The sequence below is a fragment of the Corvus moneduloides genome, chromosome 2 (assembly GCF_009650955.1).
Source record: "Corvus moneduloides isolate bCorMon1 chromosome 2, bCorMon1.pri, whole genome shotgun sequence".
Taxonomy (NCBI): domain Eukaryota; kingdom Metazoa; phylum Chordata; class Aves; order Passeriformes; family Corvidae; genus Corvus; species Corvus moneduloides.
In genome coordinates this window covers 120,506,542-120,525,359 of record NC_045477.1, presented here as the reverse complement: position 1 = coordinate 120,525,359, position 18,818 = coordinate 120,506,542, and the positions used below count along the sequence as shown (strand labels likewise).

The 18,818-nt window shown below is 44.7% G+C and overlaps 1 protein-coding gene across 1 annotated transcript; it reads left to right on the top strand.

Moving 5' to 3' along the window:
* Positions 1-1,717: 1,717 nt before the first annotated feature.
* Positions 1,718-15,956, top strand: ETS2 (ETS proto-oncogene 2, transcription factor). The gene is made up of 10 exons (XM_032101105.1): positions 1,718-2,072; positions 5,215-5,286; positions 8,023-8,143; positions 9,745-9,864; positions 10,330-10,530; positions 11,150-11,233; positions 11,887-12,129; positions 12,298-12,561; positions 13,198-13,316; positions 14,353-15,956. The coding sequence occupies exons 2-10, from the start codon at positions 5,215-5,217 to the stop codon at positions 14,566-14,568; spliced, it is 1,440 nt and encodes a 479-aa protein (XP_031956996.1). The 5' UTR covers positions 1,718-2,072; the 3' UTR covers positions 14,569-15,956.
* Positions 15,957-18,818: the final 2,862 nt, after the last annotated feature.

The following is an 18,818-nucleotide window of genomic DNA, read 5'->3' as shown; positions in this document are numbered from 1 at the left end:
CTCTGGGTCCCAGAATGTTAATTTAGCAAGAAATAAATAACTCCCAGCCTTTCATCTTATCTTTCTGACAGATGTTTCCCCTATTAAAAGGGTGTTATAATTATTTTTGTCAGTGTTATAATTAAAATTGCTATGCAGCTGACATACAGTTTTTAATGGTTTCCCCTAGGATTATAGCAGATGTTGCCTTATTAGATCAGGGCTCTCCTGGAGTAAGAAATGTCATTGGCATAATCAAGACACTTCTTTAAGCCTCTCAAAGTAGACTGCCACAATTTTCCCAGTAACATTTGACCCTAAGGGATGAAATATATCCTATTTTCTAAGGAGAGAGTTTTCTGAGGAGTTTGAAAGAAATACTAAAAAAAAAATCCAGTTTTTGCTACAGCCAGAAATAGCTGGAAAATACAGGAGAGAGCTCTGACAACTGCACCAGCAAGGCCAAAGAAACTGTGGCTTTTTTAATGGCAAAAATATTCACAGGCAAAGGTAGAGGATCAGCTGAAATCTGGTGAAGAGCTGAGAAGTAGCAGTTAGTGGGCTCCTATTATAAGAAAAGTTACAACCATATGACACAAGTGGTAATTTGAAATGGGAGTTAGTTTAAATAAAGCAAGGTGTAACAGCAAGCTTCAAGAACAGCTCTCTAAGTGCAATTTGGCGTTCACTGACAATCCAGGGAAGTCAAGAAGGAAGCAAGAAGAAAGGGTGGCTCCAATGCTCAGCCAGGCTGGGGAGCTGGGAAGGGCACTGGATCCCTTGTTTGAATGCACACAAAGTGTTTAATATCATCTATAAATCATTTGTAGGTGATTTGGCAAGAGAATCAGGCAAGTTAAGTGGTTCCAACCTAAGAAAAGCCACCCAGGCCCCTGCCTCTCTGTCCCTCAGGTCACTCCAACCCCTCAGGGGGGAACTCACTTTGACAAAATAAATTCAGCAGAAAAATAACTTTATATTTTGGTGTCACTGAGCTCCTTGCAACTTTCCAAGGGCCACCGAATTTTTTCCCAAGGTGTGAGGAACGCCAACTCTGTTTCACAGGCTGCGGCGTCAGGATCTGCGATTCACAGGCTGCGGCTTTTTTGCGTCGCATCCCGTTTATATTAAGAACTCCCCAAAATAATTGTGGAAGGTGCGACATGACATAATCACTGAAGTTGCACAGCACCAAGCGTCGCAGTGTTCTTCTGAAAATCGCGGAATCGGGTTGGAAAAGATCTCTTGAGAACATCGAGTCCAACTTTTGACAGACCACCTCTTTGTCAATTAAACCGTGGCACCGAGTGCCACGTCCCGTTGTTCCCTGAACACCTCCAGGGATGGTGACTCCACCAACTCCCTGGGCAGTTCTAATGTCTAATCAGCCTTTCTGTGAAGAAATTCTTCCTGATGTCCAAACAGACTATTTCTATTTGGAATTTTAGGGGTTAACTTTCCTAATCTTACCCGCCTCGACCAGAGACATTAATTAAAAAACAAGCATGGAAAACGTCCAGCACAAATTATCTCACGCATAACCAGGGGGGGAGGGGAGGAATAAAAAACAGCATTCGTCTCTCGCAACGACATAAAACTGCTTTCCCCCTCTTTTCCTCCCCGAGCCGCACTCCGCATCCCCCGGCGCTGGCGGAGCCGGGACCGAGCGCGGCTGTGCCGGTACCAGCGACGACAACAAGCGGAGGGGCCGGGCTTGCGGGAGGCGGGTCCGGCCGCCTCCCCCCGCCCGCTGAAGAGCGCCTGCGAGGGCGGGCGGGCGGCACAGCGCGGAGCCGAGCGGAGCCGAGCGGAGCCAGCGCAGCCCCGTGGGCCACCCGCGCCCGGCCGGCGGCGCCCACGCACCGCGGGCACCCGCCTTCCTTCCCTGCCGCATCCCGCCCCTTCTGTGCCCCCCCTCCTTTCGCCGGGACTCTCCGCCGGGATCAGCGCTGTTGTTGTTGGCCGGCGCGGCCGCATCGAGGATATTTTGGCTCGCGGAGAGGCAGCGGCGCCGCGTTCCCTTGGACGCCGCGTGTGGGGCCGGGGCTGCCGCCGGGGAGGGACCGCAGGAGCGGCGGAGCGCCGGGGGCCAGGTGAGGCGGGGGCGGCGGCGGGGAGGGAGCGGGGAGAAAAGGAGAAAAGGGGGGCGGCTCGTCGGAGCTCCGGGACCTCTCCACGCCGATGCGCCCCGACCCATCCGCGCTGGGGATTCTCCGCGGGGATGCCGAGCGCAGCCCCCAGCCGCCCCGATCAGCCTCTCCCGGCGGCGATGAGGGGTTGAGGAAGGCGGCCGGGGGCTCATCCCCCGGGGGATGCCGCGGCGAGGCGGCAGCGCGCCCCGGCAGGAAGGGGTTAATGGGCAGCGCGCTCTGGATTTGGTTAGGACTTTAAAGGGACTGGGCTGTGTGATCTCCCCACCGAAGTTTTTTTTTATGTGGGCGAAGCGTGTGTCATGTGTGTGAGAAGGCAGGCAGGCTCCCGGCGGGGCTCGGGGAGCTCAGGGGCTGCACGGGGCACGCGGTTCTCTCCGACCCTCTTCCTGTGGAGGCTGTTTGTTCTCTGAAAAAATTGCCATATAGGAAAAAAAAAAATAACCAACAATCAGGCACATTTCCCCCTTCCCTCTCTCCTCCCTCCCCCCACTAAAAAAAAACCCCAAACCTAAAAAACAGCATTGGAGGTACATCAGATACATCGGGGACACCAGCGCGCTTCAGTTCTCCATGTGGATGCTGCCCAGCTGCGTCCAGCTGTGGGCAGGCACCTGGCTGTTGCTGAAAAGAAGGCAATCAGAATTCAGGAGTATTAGTTAATAAGTGCCTGATCCTGTTGACCCTGTTCTGGTTCACCCACTCAGCTATGCGGGGGTGTTGAGGAAGGTGTCCTGCCAGTTAAACCAATTATAGCTGGCAAGTCGCAGTCATCAGCATTAGTGGAGGAGTCGGAGGTGAGGCCCAGTCACACCGTGTTGGGCCCTAGTGGCTTTTCTGAACTTAAACCAGCAGCTTTCTAAGTCCAGCAGGAAGCCAGATTTAACCCTCTTGTGCCACGAAAACCCAAGTTGCCTTTCCAGCTCTGTTTCTATTGTGATATCTCTCTATGGGTTTCATATCTCAGGGCTGGAAATTTGTGCTGCAGATGGGGAGAAAGCTGATGTGGGATGAGCCAAGGGTATAGAAATTCCTCTGCTTGAGATATTCGGTTGGAGGAAGAAAGCTGGAGTGTTGCAAAACATGCTGAGGATCTCCATGTGTTATTCAGCCAGAGCTCGGTGTCTCATTTTCCCAAAGCTTTCCTTCCAGGCAAGGCCACGGAGCAAACCCAGCGTGGAGAAGCAGGGGCTTGGGTTAATGAGCAATGCTGTGTAATCAACACTTGGTATAAACCTTTTGTCTTAGGGCCCTAAACATCTCTAAAGAAACAAAAAAAAAAAACCAGGAAGGAGAGAATCCCAGCCCTTTTGGTGGATGGGGAAGTGCCTAACAGGATTTGTGGAGAGGTCAGAATTGCAGACAAAGTGCCAGGAATCTTATTTGTACTCCTAACCAGGGACCAGACCTAAACTTACAGAATATACGTATAAGATTTTCAAAATGCTCAAATCCTTGAGCCAGTTATCTCTGGACACCAGAGCAGAAATCAAAGGGAAAACAAAGGGTGTTAGAAATTTACTTTCTTAAAAGCCCAGCCAAATGCAAGGATAAACAGTTGTTTAAACTGTGGCAAATTTAATGAACAGATTAGGATGCTTGCTGAGTGAGACTCACGCTGTGTGAAATTCTTTGCTGCTCAATGAGATGTGTAATTTAGATCAAATATTTGTACGTGCTGTTTGAGGTAAAAAACATCATTCAGTAGATTGCACTTTTTGAGTAACATTAATGAATATTCCTTTCAGAGTCAGTTGATTTATTTTATTTCAATTATAAGGCCCAGTGTAGGTGAAATAGGCCTTTCAGGTTAAGGACTCTTGCTATTTTTTTTTAACTTCATTTTTAAGCGATCAGCTATTTAAGAGGGTGAAGGGGTTCCTTGTGTTTGGCTGTTGGATGTTTTTATTCTCCTCTCTGTTCATAATGCACGGCTTTTGAATGTGTTGCCATTTTTAACTGGGCTGATTTTGCTAGATCTTAATTTACGATTTTTTCCGAATTTTAAATTGCATTTTGTTTTTCTTTTTCCTTGTGTTAACATGGTTAGTGATAGATTTGGCTTGTAATAAGTGATAACAGTTTTGTGGAAATCTTGATAGTGTCCTCTGTGGCTATTTAAGTACGAGTGCATGTTTTCAGGCAATTGCTGTGGAGCAAGATAATTTAGCCCACTGCTGTGAAAAAAGGGAAGGAAAATTAAGAGTGCAGCTTGATAAGGTATCGTTCACTGACACCTGAATTGCAGCATCACGATAAACCTGAACAATGGCCATAAAACTGGCTTTATTCCTTATGTTTGATCTTACCAGTAGGTCAGTCAGAGGATCTGAATCTTATCACTCTTTTCCTTAAGTGATATACAGGAGAAAAGTTACACAGGCCTCACACAACTCTGTTCCTGGTAATAAAGGCAATATGATAAAGCTTTGACTTCAATGGTGTGAGCATACTGATAGTGGTCCCATTATCAGCCCTTTAAAAAGGGTATTTTACTGCATAAACCCCTTTTCAGTTAAAACTTAGGCCCTCTAAAGCTTTATAAATATGTTAATCCTGTGTTTAGAAGATGTGCAAGATAACATGGCTTGGAGTAAAGTAGTAAGGGCAGGAGGTTGGGGATGCTGGGAATTGGCTTAACTGATTATTCATGAAAGGGTGAATGCAGGAGGTGAAGGTGTATCACGGTGTCACTCTGTCACTCCTCTTCCTCTGAAAGCCAGAGTCTGAAGTGAATCATGGCCTGTGAGAGGGAATAGAGTAAGCAAAAATAACACAAAACTGATTACCTAAGATAATGGGTGAAAAGTTGGAAAATATCCCAGAGGGACAGGTACTCGGTGGGCAAGGGAATTCCTGTGAGCTTCTCAGACAGACACAAATTTTGTGAAAGCTTCTCCAGTTGAAAAACAAGCTGGAACTGCCCTGTGTGGTTGGGATGTCGGCAGTGAGAAGGAAAAGCTTTCCCTGTACCTCATTCCCAGAGCTGCTCCACACTCCGTGCTGGAGCAGTCAGATACATGTGTTAACATCTGCTTCCTCCTCCTGTGGCAGTGTTTTTAATGTGGCCCCTCTCGTTTTTCAGATGAGTGACTTTGGGATCAGGAACATGGATCAAGTAGCTCCTGTGTCAAACATGTACAGAGGAATGCTCAAGGTGAGTACCCTGGAGCTGTCAACTTCCAGACCCAGCTGGGGCATCTCCCAGCCAGTGCTTTTATTGTGTTCCTACGATGCTAGAACAGGAACTGGGTGAGCTAAGTGAACACAGGTTTAATTGCTCCTCTGTAGTCTTCTGCCAGAGTATTCCCACTGAGTTCCACAGAGATGTGAAGAGCAGAACTGAAATAGGAAAGGTGTAAATCTTGCACCCTCCACCCTCTTCCCCAACAAGGCTGCCTCTCTCCATTCCCTAAATCCTAAGAATTTCAAAGAGGTAGACAAGAACTGAGCTCAAATTTGGTGGTGTTGGTGGAACTCGTGCCAAAATAAAAGTTAGAGGATGAGGAACAGGGGTGGGTTTGTGTCTTTAACTTGATGAGACTGGCAGAGACCTGTTCTGATAGGACTGGTCAGGTTTGGTACCTTCCTGAACATTGTTTGGAATAAAAGTAGGTTATTCACTTACTACTTGCAGGTGTTATTAATGGAAGTCCAAGACATTGTAAAAACTCCAAATACTATTACATTTATTTTATCTTTAGGTAGACTGTGTCTGTTCTCTCGTTTTGAAAGGAATTTACAAACTGAGGTCAGCAGGCTGTGAAGACTCAGTCTTAAAGGGCTTCCCCTCACCCCATTCGTGCAAGTTCCTTTTTAATCCCAGTATCAATTTTCTACACAGCATTGATTAATGTAAACCAAATAAAGGTTAGGGAGACCCTTTCTGCTCTCATTAGCTTTGAGGAATGACCATGGTTTTAAGAATCCATGAGGCTCTGGGATGCTGACTGCTCTGATGCTTTATCATAAAGGGTCCCCTCTTACCTTTTTTTCCTCCTCACAAAAATATCCAGGAGATCTCCCAGCTTAACATCTGTGTGCTCTTAGCACAGTGGTTGCTCTAAGCAGTTATTCAGTGTTCAGTTGTCATAGAATTAAGTCAGAGACTTGTATTCTGCTATGCTGTAGCTGTTCACATTCCATTTTATTTCATTCTGCAATAATTACGTGTATTGAAAAGCCCGATGAAGTAGTTGTATAACTGATAGGACAAGCAGAATTCGTTCTGCATTGTTTTTTTCCTCTTTTACTACTATTAAATCAAGAACGTGCTTACACAATAATTTTCTCCCTTTTGAAATATGAAACCAGCACGGTATGGATTTTACTCATTCACATGCCAAAGCATTTTTTCCAGTGACTCAGGATAAGGGTCAGCTATTTACTCAAAATGCAGGAGTTTCCAGATTGTGTTGAAAGAACTTGCCCTTTCTTTTAGGTGCTAGCAATGAGTCAGAGCTTTTATCTAGTAATGTATAAGGAATCTTTTACCAGCAGATTTGGCAGCTGTTATTAACTTGTTTTATTCAGAGATGAGCCTTTCCCGGGGCTGACTTTGACTTGATTTGGGGAGTACCTGAACCAGAGGCCCACAATTTATCCCTGCTGGCCAGGAGATTTCTGAACCCATTAAATGAGGCTTGATACTGTTTGTGGTGACATGAAAAGTTAGGGACTGTGAGGAATATTAATCCTAATTTGCTGTTCCAGGAATACAGTTTAGGTTGCTTTTGCATTGCATGTGAATGGTGCCCTGAAAAATCCTTGCCTTGTCCTCAGTTAAATCCACTCCTTTGGCACAAACTGGCAAATCAGTGTTTGCCTAAACCAAATAAGCATTTGTAAGTTGCCTTTGTCTCCAGCTCTCTGAAGGGCAGGAGCTGCCAGGAGCCAGCTGCAGCTTTCCAGAGCAATGTTCTATCCTCAGGTGCCTCTAAAAAAGATCTCAGTGGCAACTTTTATCCATCTTTGCCTCAAGATCTTGCAGATATTGTTTCCCTGTGACTAACAGGCAAGTTTCATAAGTTGCTTTTGAAATTATTTCACATTCCTTCTGCCCCCCAAAGACTAAAGTGGTTGGGGGGAATGTAGTAAACTCGTACCAGTATTTCTGGCATACACAATTGGCACAAGTCAAGTTTGAAAGGAGTTAGGTTTTCAAAATATAACAATATTTCTTGAATGTCGTCAGTATATCAGTAGAATCCACTTTTATCTGGAACGTTTTTATCAGTCTTGTTTATCCTTTTCTGTAAAATGAAACTCGAAGTGTTTCACTGAGCATCTGAGCACTGGAAAGACTTCAAAATGTGGTTGCTGGCGAATTCAGTAAAGCAGAAGTAAAAGTTGCTGTAACATCCTTCCTCAAGTCCTGTAAAGCTGGTATAGCTTCAAGTGATGTGGTTCAGATGAGTTTTATCCTTTAGAAAATAAAAAAAAGCGTCATAAATCTACTGTAGGTTTTGCACTGGCAGTTTTCCCAAAACTTACTGATCTGCCATCAAATACTCATCAAGTGGATAATCAACTTTTAAAGGGTTAAGGAAATGAGGCTTTCTTTAAAAGTTACCTGGAAATAAATATGTATTTTATACACACATGCAGATTGTCTATTGTTAAAAGCCTCAATTACAGGAAAAAAACTAAGAATATCCTTATTTGGCTTTGCTGTGAGCTGCAGAACATCCCCCACCTCGCCCTTATCACTGGCTTTGCTCACGTACCAGAAGCTGTGCCCTCGTTGTGGTTGTGTTTCAAAGCTGATTCAAGGTAGTGGTTGTGCACGATCTCCAGATCTAGGAAACCAAACCCAGACGCTTCCTAGCACTGGAGTTCACAGTTCTCCAGCAAAATGCTTACGTTATTCTGTGTTTATTCTGGTGCTTTGCAGCGTCAGCCAGCGTTTGACACCTTTGACAGCTCCAACTCGCTTTTCGCTGGGTATTTTTTCTCACTCAATGAGGACCAAACGCTTCAGGAAGTGCCGACAGGATTTGACTCCACTTCTTACGGTAACTCCTCACTTTGCTCCTCAGTCCAGTCAGCAGATCAGGAATTGGTGGGGTCTAACTAATGTTTCCTGGGTGTGCTTTTACAAGTGCAACGTGGATTTCCCTGGAAAGAAGTGGTTTAATACATGGGCTTATGTGTATGTGCTTGATTTTATTCATGTGAATTTCTTCGTGGGTAGTTGTTGTTTTCTGTACTGAAAAGCAATAGGAACTGGGATGCAGTAGCCGAATAGAGTGATTTTTCATGGAAGAAGCCTTAGTAGGCATTAAAGCAGAGATAAGAGTTTAAAAATCTTTAAAAAAAGGGGTTTGTGTATTTAAATTTGCAACATCTCGAACATAATTAAAGTGCAGGTATTCTGCAAGCTCCTTCTTTGATTCTGTGGTGTTAAATCAAAGAATGTTTTATTCCATACCTTAAAAAACAGGGTGGGGATGTTTAAAGATATTTTAAATTTTTTTTTGTGTATGTGTAGGACAGTACCCCACTGAGAGTGCCATACAAATCCTTGCCTAAAATCCCTGACAAAATGTAGATATTTTACCTGATGCCGCTTTTATCTCCCCTTAGGGGAGGGAAAAAAACCTCCAGCCCTCAAACCCAGAAAACCACAGCTCCTTTGTTCTAATGTGATCCTAATCAGTCACCTGCTCTGGTCAGCAAAGCAAGGCCTTGCAGATATTAGGAAGGGTGTGGTAACAACAGAAGTGAAGCACAAGTGGAGCCTGTAGATAGTCTGGGAGAGCAAGAAGAGCTGCACAGCTCTGAACTGACTTGGAGTCTGCCAAGGGCAGCCTGGGATAGTGGAAGGTGTCCCTGCCCATGGCAGGGGTGGGACTGGATGATGGAACTTTAAGGTCCCTTCCAGCCCAAAGCATTCAGTGACATCATTCTGTGATAAAATGAGGCATCTTCTGGTGAAAACTGACGAATAAGAAAAACGGAGTGGAAGCCAAATTCATCCTTAAAATAGAATCTGCTAGTAAAATTGAAAGTCAGTGAGGCAGCTTAGTTATTTATACTGACGTGTAGTGGTGCCAGCTTTGTGGTTTGATGCATTATTCACCCCCAGCTTGTTACCAGTCACACTTGTTTGGTCCAGATGATGGGATAATCCTTTGCACCATGTCCTTGGGTGATGTGATAAGGTCTGAAATGCAGTGTTAAACAGTACAAGCTGGCTCTTCACAACCCTGCTGTCAGTTACTTAGCTCTCAAATAAAATGAAGATTGTCTAGAGTTGCGAAGAAGTCTGGGGGCAAATTGTAGGTGGTAAAATAGGAAGAAGCAGTCTCATTTCCCTTAAAAAAAAAAAAAGTAACAGTGAAGTTTCCCTGCAACAAAGGCACTTTATGTAACTACTGAGAGTAAGATCTATGCATGGAAAGCTGCAAAGCTCTTAATTAGCGATGCAATCTTATCAAAGGAGCAGCACAGAGATTTTAGAGCATGGTGATCTCTGGTTTTAAAACACCAACTTTCTACTTTCTAGCATCTTTTTTTTTTTAATTCTTCAGATAGCAAAAGCCAGTCCCTCCTTTCAGTGGCCTGAAGTTAATGTGTCTTCTTCCTCCCCTCCACCCCTATTCTTTTCTTGCAGAGTCGAACAACTGTGAATTGCCTCTGTTAACCCCGTGCAGCAAGGCTGTGATGAGTCAGGCCCTGAAAGATACTTTCAGTGGTTTCACAAAGGAACAGTGTCGGCTGGGTATCCCAAATAGTAAGTGTTTGCTATTTATAAGCTCTTTTTTTTTTTTTTCTTTTTTTTTTTAATGCTAAGGAGGAGGCTGAATAGCAGCTCTTTGAAAAGGAAAGAATGATGTCAGTAGGAAATACAAGAATGGATCCTATGTGAATCTGGCACAGCTTGCCTTGGAAAGGCCAGACTTGCTGGTGTTAAAAATGGGTGCATGGAGAGCTCATGCTTTGGCAGCCTGAGAGAGAATCAAGCAAGCTGAGTACATCTCTGGTTGCAAGTGAATGCAGAAAGAAAAGAGAGGACTGGGTTATTTTTTTTTTTTTTAATTTAATTCAAGAATACATTCATTCTGAATTCATTCAGAACTAAATAACTTGGCTAAACAATTTTGGGGTTTTTTTTTAATTCACTGCTTTCTAAGGAAGATTCTTTTTTTATCAAGGGCCAGGAGTTATCTCTAAATGTTGGATCCTTCCTGTCTTGCAGATCCCTGGCTGTGGACTGAACAGCAAGTTTGCCAGTGGCTTTCATGGGCTACCAATGAGTTCAGCTTGGCAAATGTGAACTTCCATCAGTTTCTTATGAGTGGCCAAGACTTGTGCAACCTGGGCAAGGAGCGTTTCCTGGAACTGGCACCTGACTATGTGGGTGATATTCTGTGGGAACACCTGGAACAGATGATAAAAGGTAGTTAGAGAGCCAGAAAGAGCTTTTGGTTTAGGGCTCTCCTAACAGAAACAGGAATGGCACTCGATTTCAACACTGGTTTCACTATGAAGGGCTTTTATTGCCTATGAAACTCGAAATGAACTTTAAAACTTGGTTAATAAAAGCATTATCAGCGCTATCAGGACATCCTTGGTATGCAAAGCACAGATGCAGATAGCTGCAGACATTCTGTGTGCAGGCTGAGGACATTTGTGGGCAGGTTTTATTTGGGAAAATCACTGGAATAAATGAGATTGGGGTAAGTTACACCACTGTAAGTACCCCATAAATAAAACAGTTAACCCCAGAAATACAAAGTTAACCAACAGTTGGACCTTAAAGCACACTGCAATTATTGTTGGTTTTAAGTTTTATGTTAAAATTCAATTGGTGTGATGGTTTAAAGCCTGTTGGAAGTTGGTTGGGTTTTTTGGTGTGATTTCTATCATGAGAGAGAATGCAATACCAATAGTGTGATACTAAAATTTTTGTTAATGGTGACCCCAAAATACTCCCAAGAGTCAGAAGCTTTCCTTGGCATACAGGTTGGATCTTTAAAACCATAAACCCAAATTTTCTCTTTTTGTCCTCTCCCCAGACAGCCAAGAGAAAACACAGGATCAGTATGTGGAGAACTCTCACCTCACCTCAGTTCCTCACTGGGTCAATAATAATTCCTTAAGTAAGTATTTTTAAAAATGCATATTTTGCATCTCTCAGTTTATTCTAAGCATGTCACAGATTCCAGGGTAAAACCAAAAAGCACCAGAATAGTTACTGTGCTTGAGGAGAACATTTCACTTCAGCTGCTCCAGCCTTCTTTCCTTGTATTGTTCAATTGTCACCTAATTTATATCGGAAATCTTTTGAAGAGCAAAGGCTTTGAGAAAATTAAATTTCCTCTTGCTGTGCCAAACCTACATCTGTGGAGCAGAATGACCACTCCCATCTCTAGGAAACGGAGTCAAAAACTGGGGAGCAGCAAGAGTTATGTTTAGGCCTTTTTAAAGGCTCTGGAAGTGTGCTAGAGCTGCTGGAAGTGTGTGGGATGCAGTGCTGGCTCCCTCGGATTGTTTGATTGATGTTGTGTTTTATTCTACCACAGTCAGGCTTCAGCTCAGCCTGATTACACTACTTAGTGATGAGAGCCTTGCTCAAAACCACTTAAACTTCCCTGTTTTTTTCTGTAGTTTCCTTGAAGAGCGAACAATGGGCGTTTGTGGCTGGCAGGTTGCAGAGGGGGATTTACAGAATCTGATTTGGTGTATTTAGTGTATTAGTTTGTTTAAGGGTCTCCAGGGAAAAATCATCTAATTCTTTCATTTCTTTTTTCAGCTGTTAATGTAGATCAGAATTCCTATGGAATGCAAATGCCTGGATACCCTAAAGCCCTCAGTTATCCCAAACCCAGTCTCCTGACTGACGTCTGTCAGACTTCCACAGCGCCGAATCTCCTCAACCCAGAACAAGAGTTCCCATTGTTCCCTAAAACCCAAGCAGATGCTGTTGGTGTGAACTACTGTGCAGTAAATCAAGATTTCCCAAGGAGTAATCTCAATTTGCTGATGGATAATGCTGGTGAGTCATTATCTGCATGATAAACACAGGGCCAGGGCCATATCCTGAATGTCTCTTGCTCCTTTACATGATTTACATGGACAGGCTGGATTGAGGGGGAGGAAAAAAAAAAAAAGCAACCCACCAACACTTTCTATTTTATTTCTTTTATTGTTTTATTTGATAAAGGCAAGCTGAGAGAACATGAATCCAGTGACAGTGGTGCTGAGAGCTATGAGAGCTCGGATTCCATGCTGCAGTCCTGGAACAGCCAATCTTCCCTGGTGGATTTGCAGCGTGTGCCATCCTACGAGAGCTTCGAGGATGACTGCAGCCAGTCCTTGTGTCTGAGCAAACCTACCATGTCCTTCAAAGACTACATTCAGGAACGGAGTGATCCTGTGGAGCAAGGGAAACCAGTTATACCAGCAGCCATCCTGGCTGGCTTTACTGGTGAGTAGTGAGGCAAAATGGTCACTCCTTTTTTATGTAACATTAAGTGTGTGCCATGGTGGTGGAGACCACTAGTCACAAATAATTTTGATTTCATGTGTTACTAAAGAAAGTCCTTGTGGATTATTCACCCAAAGCAAGGAGCAGGCAGGCATGTCAGATCAAGTGAAAATCAAATGTGCTTTTTGATCTGTTTGAGAAAGAGGGGAGCTTGGACAAAATCTCCCAGATTTGAGAATTCCCACAGGTGTTGTGAAGGCCTTGTTGCTGTAGTCCTTGCTGAAATCGGTTTTTTCCTGTAGAACGTTTGCCAAGTCAAGGACTTCAGGACAAGCCCTGGAGCTGGAAATGCAGCTGTTGGGAGATGGGAGTGAGGGTTAAAGGATCCATATGAAGGGAAAGCCATAACTTGCTTCAAATCCTTTGTTTCCATGAAAAACTTGACTTCATTTTTACATAGGTGGGAGCAGATTTGTGCTATGGAGTAAAACTTAAGGTTTCTTTCTGATCTATAAAAAAGATAAATCAGATTAATTTTGAGGTCTGTGATACAAGTCTGATCATGTATGTTGGTTGTGGTTGGAGCTGGCAGGGGTATTAACTTGTAGTTTTTCTGTGTCTCCTCTTTCCCAACAGGCAGTGGACCTATCCAGCTGTGGCAATTCCTTCTGGAGTTACTGACTGACAAGTCCTGTCAGTCATTCATTAGCTGGACAGGAGATGGATGGGAATTCAAACTTGCTGACCCGGATGAGGTATGTGGCTAATTGGGGTGAAAATGAAGATTTGGGGTCTGGTCTGACATCTGTGGGCCCAGTCCTGGATATAGGTGTGTGTTTAGCTGCACATCAAATACGGTAGTGCTGCTTTTGAAGTATTTTGGGAACTTCAGTCACTAAAAAGAAACAAAATGCCTTTTCATTTTCTGATGCCATTTCCAGTAGGAAAATTACTGTATTAAGAGATGGGATGAAAAGTCCAGTGGAACTTTTTTATTTAAAAAAAAAAAAAAGGAGGGGAGAGAAACCAGGAACTTCATAGCATTGAACTTCCAGTAAAGACTTGTCCCCTGCTGCCTGATAGCAAATCAGTGGTAAAATAGTGTTTCTTTGAGAGAGCAGATTGTGCCAGAGCTCTGGGAGTTGGAACAACACTCAGGCACAGGATGGGATTGTTGGTGTTGCCCTGTGTAGGGCCAGGAGCTGGACTTTGATGATCTTAGCAGGGATCTTCCAATTCAGGGTATTCTGTGATTCTTGGGGTTGTCCTGTGCAGGGCCAGGAGTCGGACTGGTGGTGGAGTCACCATCCCTGGAGGTGTTTAAGAAAAGAATGGATGTGGCTATGTCTGTGTGCTGTGGTCTGGTTGGCAGGGTGGTGTTGGGTCATATGTTGGGCTCGATCTTCTCTAATCTGGTTGACTCTGTGATCCTCGTGGGTCCCTTCCAGCTCAGGATATTCTGTGTTTCTTGGAGTTGTCCTGTGCAGGGCCAGGAATTAGATTTTGATGCCTGTGGGACACTGCCAACTTGGGATATTCTGCCATTTCTCCATAAACTTGACCTCCTTACGCATATTTTAGCCCATCCCCTACAAACTGGTGTCCTTTGCTGTCAGCCCCTTTCTCCTGAAGCTGCTGTTGAAGTCCCTTGTGGGTTTAGTCACCAACTCCTCTCTCACGAGGTTGGGACATGCAAAGCAAATAAAATGCTCTGGCCGAGAAAGTGGCTGAAATAAAACCCAAGAAGAACATGCGCTGGAACAAACCCCTTTTGCTTTTGCTTTCTGACAGGTGGCACGGAGGTGGGGGAGGAGGAAGAACAAGCCCAAGATGAACTACGAGAAGCTGAGCCGGGGCCTGCGCTACTACTACGACAAGAACATCATCCACAAGACGTCGGGGAAGCGCTACGTGTACCGCTTCGTGTGCGACCTGCACAACCTGCTGGGCTACACCCCCGAGGAGCTGCACGCCATGCTGGGCGTGCAGCCCGACACCGAGGACTGATCCCGGCCCCGCGAGCCGCCGGCTGGAATCACGCGTGGGGACAATGCCCGGGAGCCGTCGCAGCCGGGCCCGCCGCGCGCGGGGGGGGAGGCTGCCGGCAAAGCAGCGCCTTCACCCATTTTGTAACCGCGGAGAGCTGGATGGAAGCGGCCCGGTGTGGTCGGTGGGGCTCTGTGGGAGCGGGCACAGCCCTGGCTCTGGCGTGGAGACGCGGGAATGCTCCTGGGGTCAGCATTTCAGCTGCCTGTCCTGCCCTACGAAGCGTTTACTGCCGTGTGAGGATGGGTTGGCTTTGAAACCAAAGGTTGGCTGGGAGAAAGCAGCGATGCAGCAGAACTCTTGCTTGGATGTTTTTGAAGCACCGCTGTCCTCGCTTACATCTTGTATCATGCAGTTTATTTAAAAACAAACAAACTAATTTATTTTAAATGAGCGGTAAGGAGACTGGTATTAGTTTTGTTTTAAAGCACGTTTTATTGCTGTTGTTATTATTGTTACTACTCCAGAAATGTGCTGCATAGGTACATAAACACTCTTGTGTCCAAAACCAGATGTAGCAACTGTTAACAAAAAACCCCCACCCTTTAAAAGAAGGGAAGGAAAATCATACCATTTCAATATTCAGTTTGTATATATTCTGTGATTCCTTTGGAAACTCTGATGTTCCTATTTAACAGATACTGTATAGTGTAAATTAAACTAATTGTATGTGTGTTTTGAAATAGGATGAATGTAAACTTATCAAATGTGGGGCTTTTTTTTTTTTTCATGTTTGTCTAGGATATACAACCTTCTGCAAATATTTAATTGGCCTGAGAGACAGCAGAAGTTTTATGCTCAGTGTGCATGCATTTGGGGGGGCAGGGAGGGAGGCCGGGCCCAGGATTTTGCCAAGACTGAAGCTGGCAATTCTTTGTGCATTTTGGCATTTTTACAGGAAACGAATGTTGTATTCTGGGACATGAAAGGGCCTGTTTGTGGTTTCTTCTGTAACTGAAAAATGAAAATATTAGTATAGGTAAAATTACCTTCTTTTCTTCATAAATGGCATATGTTTTTCAACTTCTATGCATGTACTTTTAAAAAAAAATTTATATACAAGCCTTATTTTTTCAGTTCACTTGTCTCTTCCTGCAGTTTATTCTGTATGATTAAAATACGAATTCTATTTTTGGAAATAACTGTGACTCCTTTTCAAAGATCAGGAGGGTTTTATGTAGCAGCTATTTTTACTGCAAAAAAAAAAAAAAGAGGAAAAAAATCACTGGAAAAATGTACTTTGTAAGAAAGCTTTATTTTTTATCTGAGCTTGATGTACAGTTACATGTGTTGTACAGTGTGAGAGGTTTAAAAATATGAGTCTCCATTAAAACCTCTTGTAAAGAAAATGTTGTGTGTGCTTTTTGATTTGGAAGGTTTCAGAGGAGTTCCTTTCGTGTTTGTTTGTTGGTTCAACCCTTGTCCATCCTGCTACCACCACCCTCAACAGCTGCAGGATGAAAAAAATAACCCAAAAAGAAAATAACCAGCCAGGCTTAGGGCTGATTGGAGAAAACAGTGCAAGAATGCACAGGCTGATGGGCTTGAGCTGAGCTAGATGGATGCCACCACTCTCTTTTTGGATATAAATTCAAGTTAACACCTTTGTGTTGTGCCTCTGAAAGAAAACTGGCAGTTCTGTGGTGTGAAAGGCTGTGTAAAGTGACGGGGGAAGATATGGAAGAACAGAGGTGGGAAGACAATTTTGGCTTGAACTGTTCCTGTCCTGTACAAAGGAACCCTGCTGTCTCCATCCTTTTCTTCATCCCTCCACCTTCCGGACAAGCAGGAACTATGGAAAACTTTGCACATATTTAAAAAGTAAAAAACAGATATTAAATTATGACGCCCCTAAGCCTCTTGATCTTTCTACCAAACTGTCTTGGTGCTGGTTTTGGTGTAGTCACCATGTGAAAAAGTATGGGCTTTTGGGGTTTTTTTGGTGAATGTGCCTTTCTAATCAGGAGGAGTTGGAAGGGTAGGCATGTGGCTTGCAGCATGGCCCTGGTCTTCCCCAGACAGTTGCAGACTTATTTTTCCTTGTCCTTCAGCCTTACTTTTCCTTGTCCCTGTGAAAGAAGAGAATCATAGAATGGTTTGGGTTGGAAGGGACCTTAAAGGTCATCCACTTCCAGCCCCCTGCCACGGACAGGGGTAGTGCTACATAGTGCCTGTGATCCTGAGGCAGTTACTTATTTTGCATGAAAATAAAGTATGGGCTGTCATGGTGAATGTGGGATTTTTTTTTTCCCCTGAGTGTCTTTTCTCACACCATGGCTGCAGAGCGCTAATTGTCCTCTTGTCACCCAAAGACACCTCTCTACCTGTACAAGTCTTGCAGCCTCTTTTTCCTGAACACAGAACTGTTTTCTTCATTTAGACTGAAAACTTGGTTGTCTTTTGCGTGGGTGGCCAGAGATGGCTCCAAATGAGAGGCTAAAAGAAACTTGTTTATTTTCCTCCCCCAGCACAAAAGAGAAATTTCATAATAGTAGAAGTACCCTGATCCATGCAACCCACACTATTGTGTCTTCCAGAAGTAAAAAAGTTCCAGCAAAAGCACTGGAAGGGGCTGCCCAGGGAGGTTTGGAGTGCCCATCCCTGGAGGTGTCCCAGGAAGGGCTGGAGGTGGCACTCAGTGCCCTGGGCTGGGGACAAGGTGGGCATTGGGCACAGCTGGGACTCGATTTTGGAGATCTTTTCCAACCTCGGTGATTCTGTGTGATCTATTCTATGAAAACCTGCTCTCCTGCACTGGGTTGGGGTTCAAGCTGTAGCCCAGGGTGACCCAGAAGACAGTCATTGAAGGGTATTTTGTCACAGTGCATGCAGAAAGCCCTGCTCTGTGTTCTTAGCCACCCAGCATCAAAGAGCCTGTTGAAAGCAGTCTGGCTGAATTCTTCACCTTCTTCAGGACATGCCTCCCTGTGCTCCCAGCTGCCAGCTTTCCTCATGAAACAGCAGTCAAAATAAAGTCTTGCAATTGGCACCCACCCATGGCTGGCGTATCACCTCTAATAACAGAGTTCGACTTCAAAGTCTTCTTTGCTCTTTTTTTTTTTCTAATTAAAAAAAAAAAAAAAAGAAAAAAGTAGAATTTATCCCAAGTAAAACACCACCTCTGGGTTGAGAACTCTGTGAGCTACAAATGCTTGGTGTCTAGGAGGCTCTTCTGGGAAACATCTGTCAGCTGCTCCTTATTCTCGTACTCACCTTAGGTCTGAGCTGTCAGCTGCAGCCAGGTACAGGTGAGGAGTTGGAATGGGGCAGATGATGGATCACTTATCCCAGTACTTTATCCTTTATCTCCACCAGTGGGAGGAGGATTGAGTAAACCTGGCCACTCTCTGCTGGTGGCTCCCCAAGTGAACCCCCATCCCCTCACGGTGCTCAGCCTCTTGGAAGGGACACCCTGCCTGGTTCTTTTATTTCTAACTTTGGGATTTCTTACCTTGTCCAACCTAAAAGGAAGGAGTCCCCTTGGCCACTCTCTACTGACTTGTCCTCAGGCACTGGAGACCAGCACCTCACCCAGGCTCTGAGGTGAGGGCACACCAATGTTGTGCTCAGCAGCAAAACAGAGCTGTTTTCTCTGTACCCATATGCTTTTCTGAGTTTTTGGCAGTCCCTGCACATTGAGCTGATGATTTGAGAGAGCTGTCAGCGATCCACTTCCTGGCAGCTACCATTTCCAAGTACACCCAGGTTGGGTTATTTTTCCTCGGGTGGATGTCTTTAAATTAACCTACCCCGATGCTCACCTGCCACCTTTTTGTGTGTTGTGAGGTCCTCCTGGAGTTCCTCACCAGCCCTGTGGATTTTGGTTACTGAAACTACTCAGCATTATCTGCAAACCTGGAGGTTTCACAGCCCTGGAATTTCTGGCCCTGCTGGCTGTTAACATGCCAAGGACCAAAGGAGTTGATGCAGGATTCAGCCTGTCTTCTGTTTCCAGTTCCCACCTCTTCCAGGGCTTTTTTGATGCCCTTTCCAAGGATGGCCCAAATTTTGACAGGGTAAAGAATCGCCAGACCTTGGCCATGGCAGTCTATCTTGTGTCTCATGTTTTTCTTTTTTCTCTCTGTGAAGTGGAGCACAAGTTGAACCCCCTGTGCTCACAGCACCATGTGACTGCTGCAATGTTCATATGCCAGACACGTGAATGCTCAAAAGGCTAAAGAAGGAATAAAAGGTGTCCCTGTAAGCCAGAA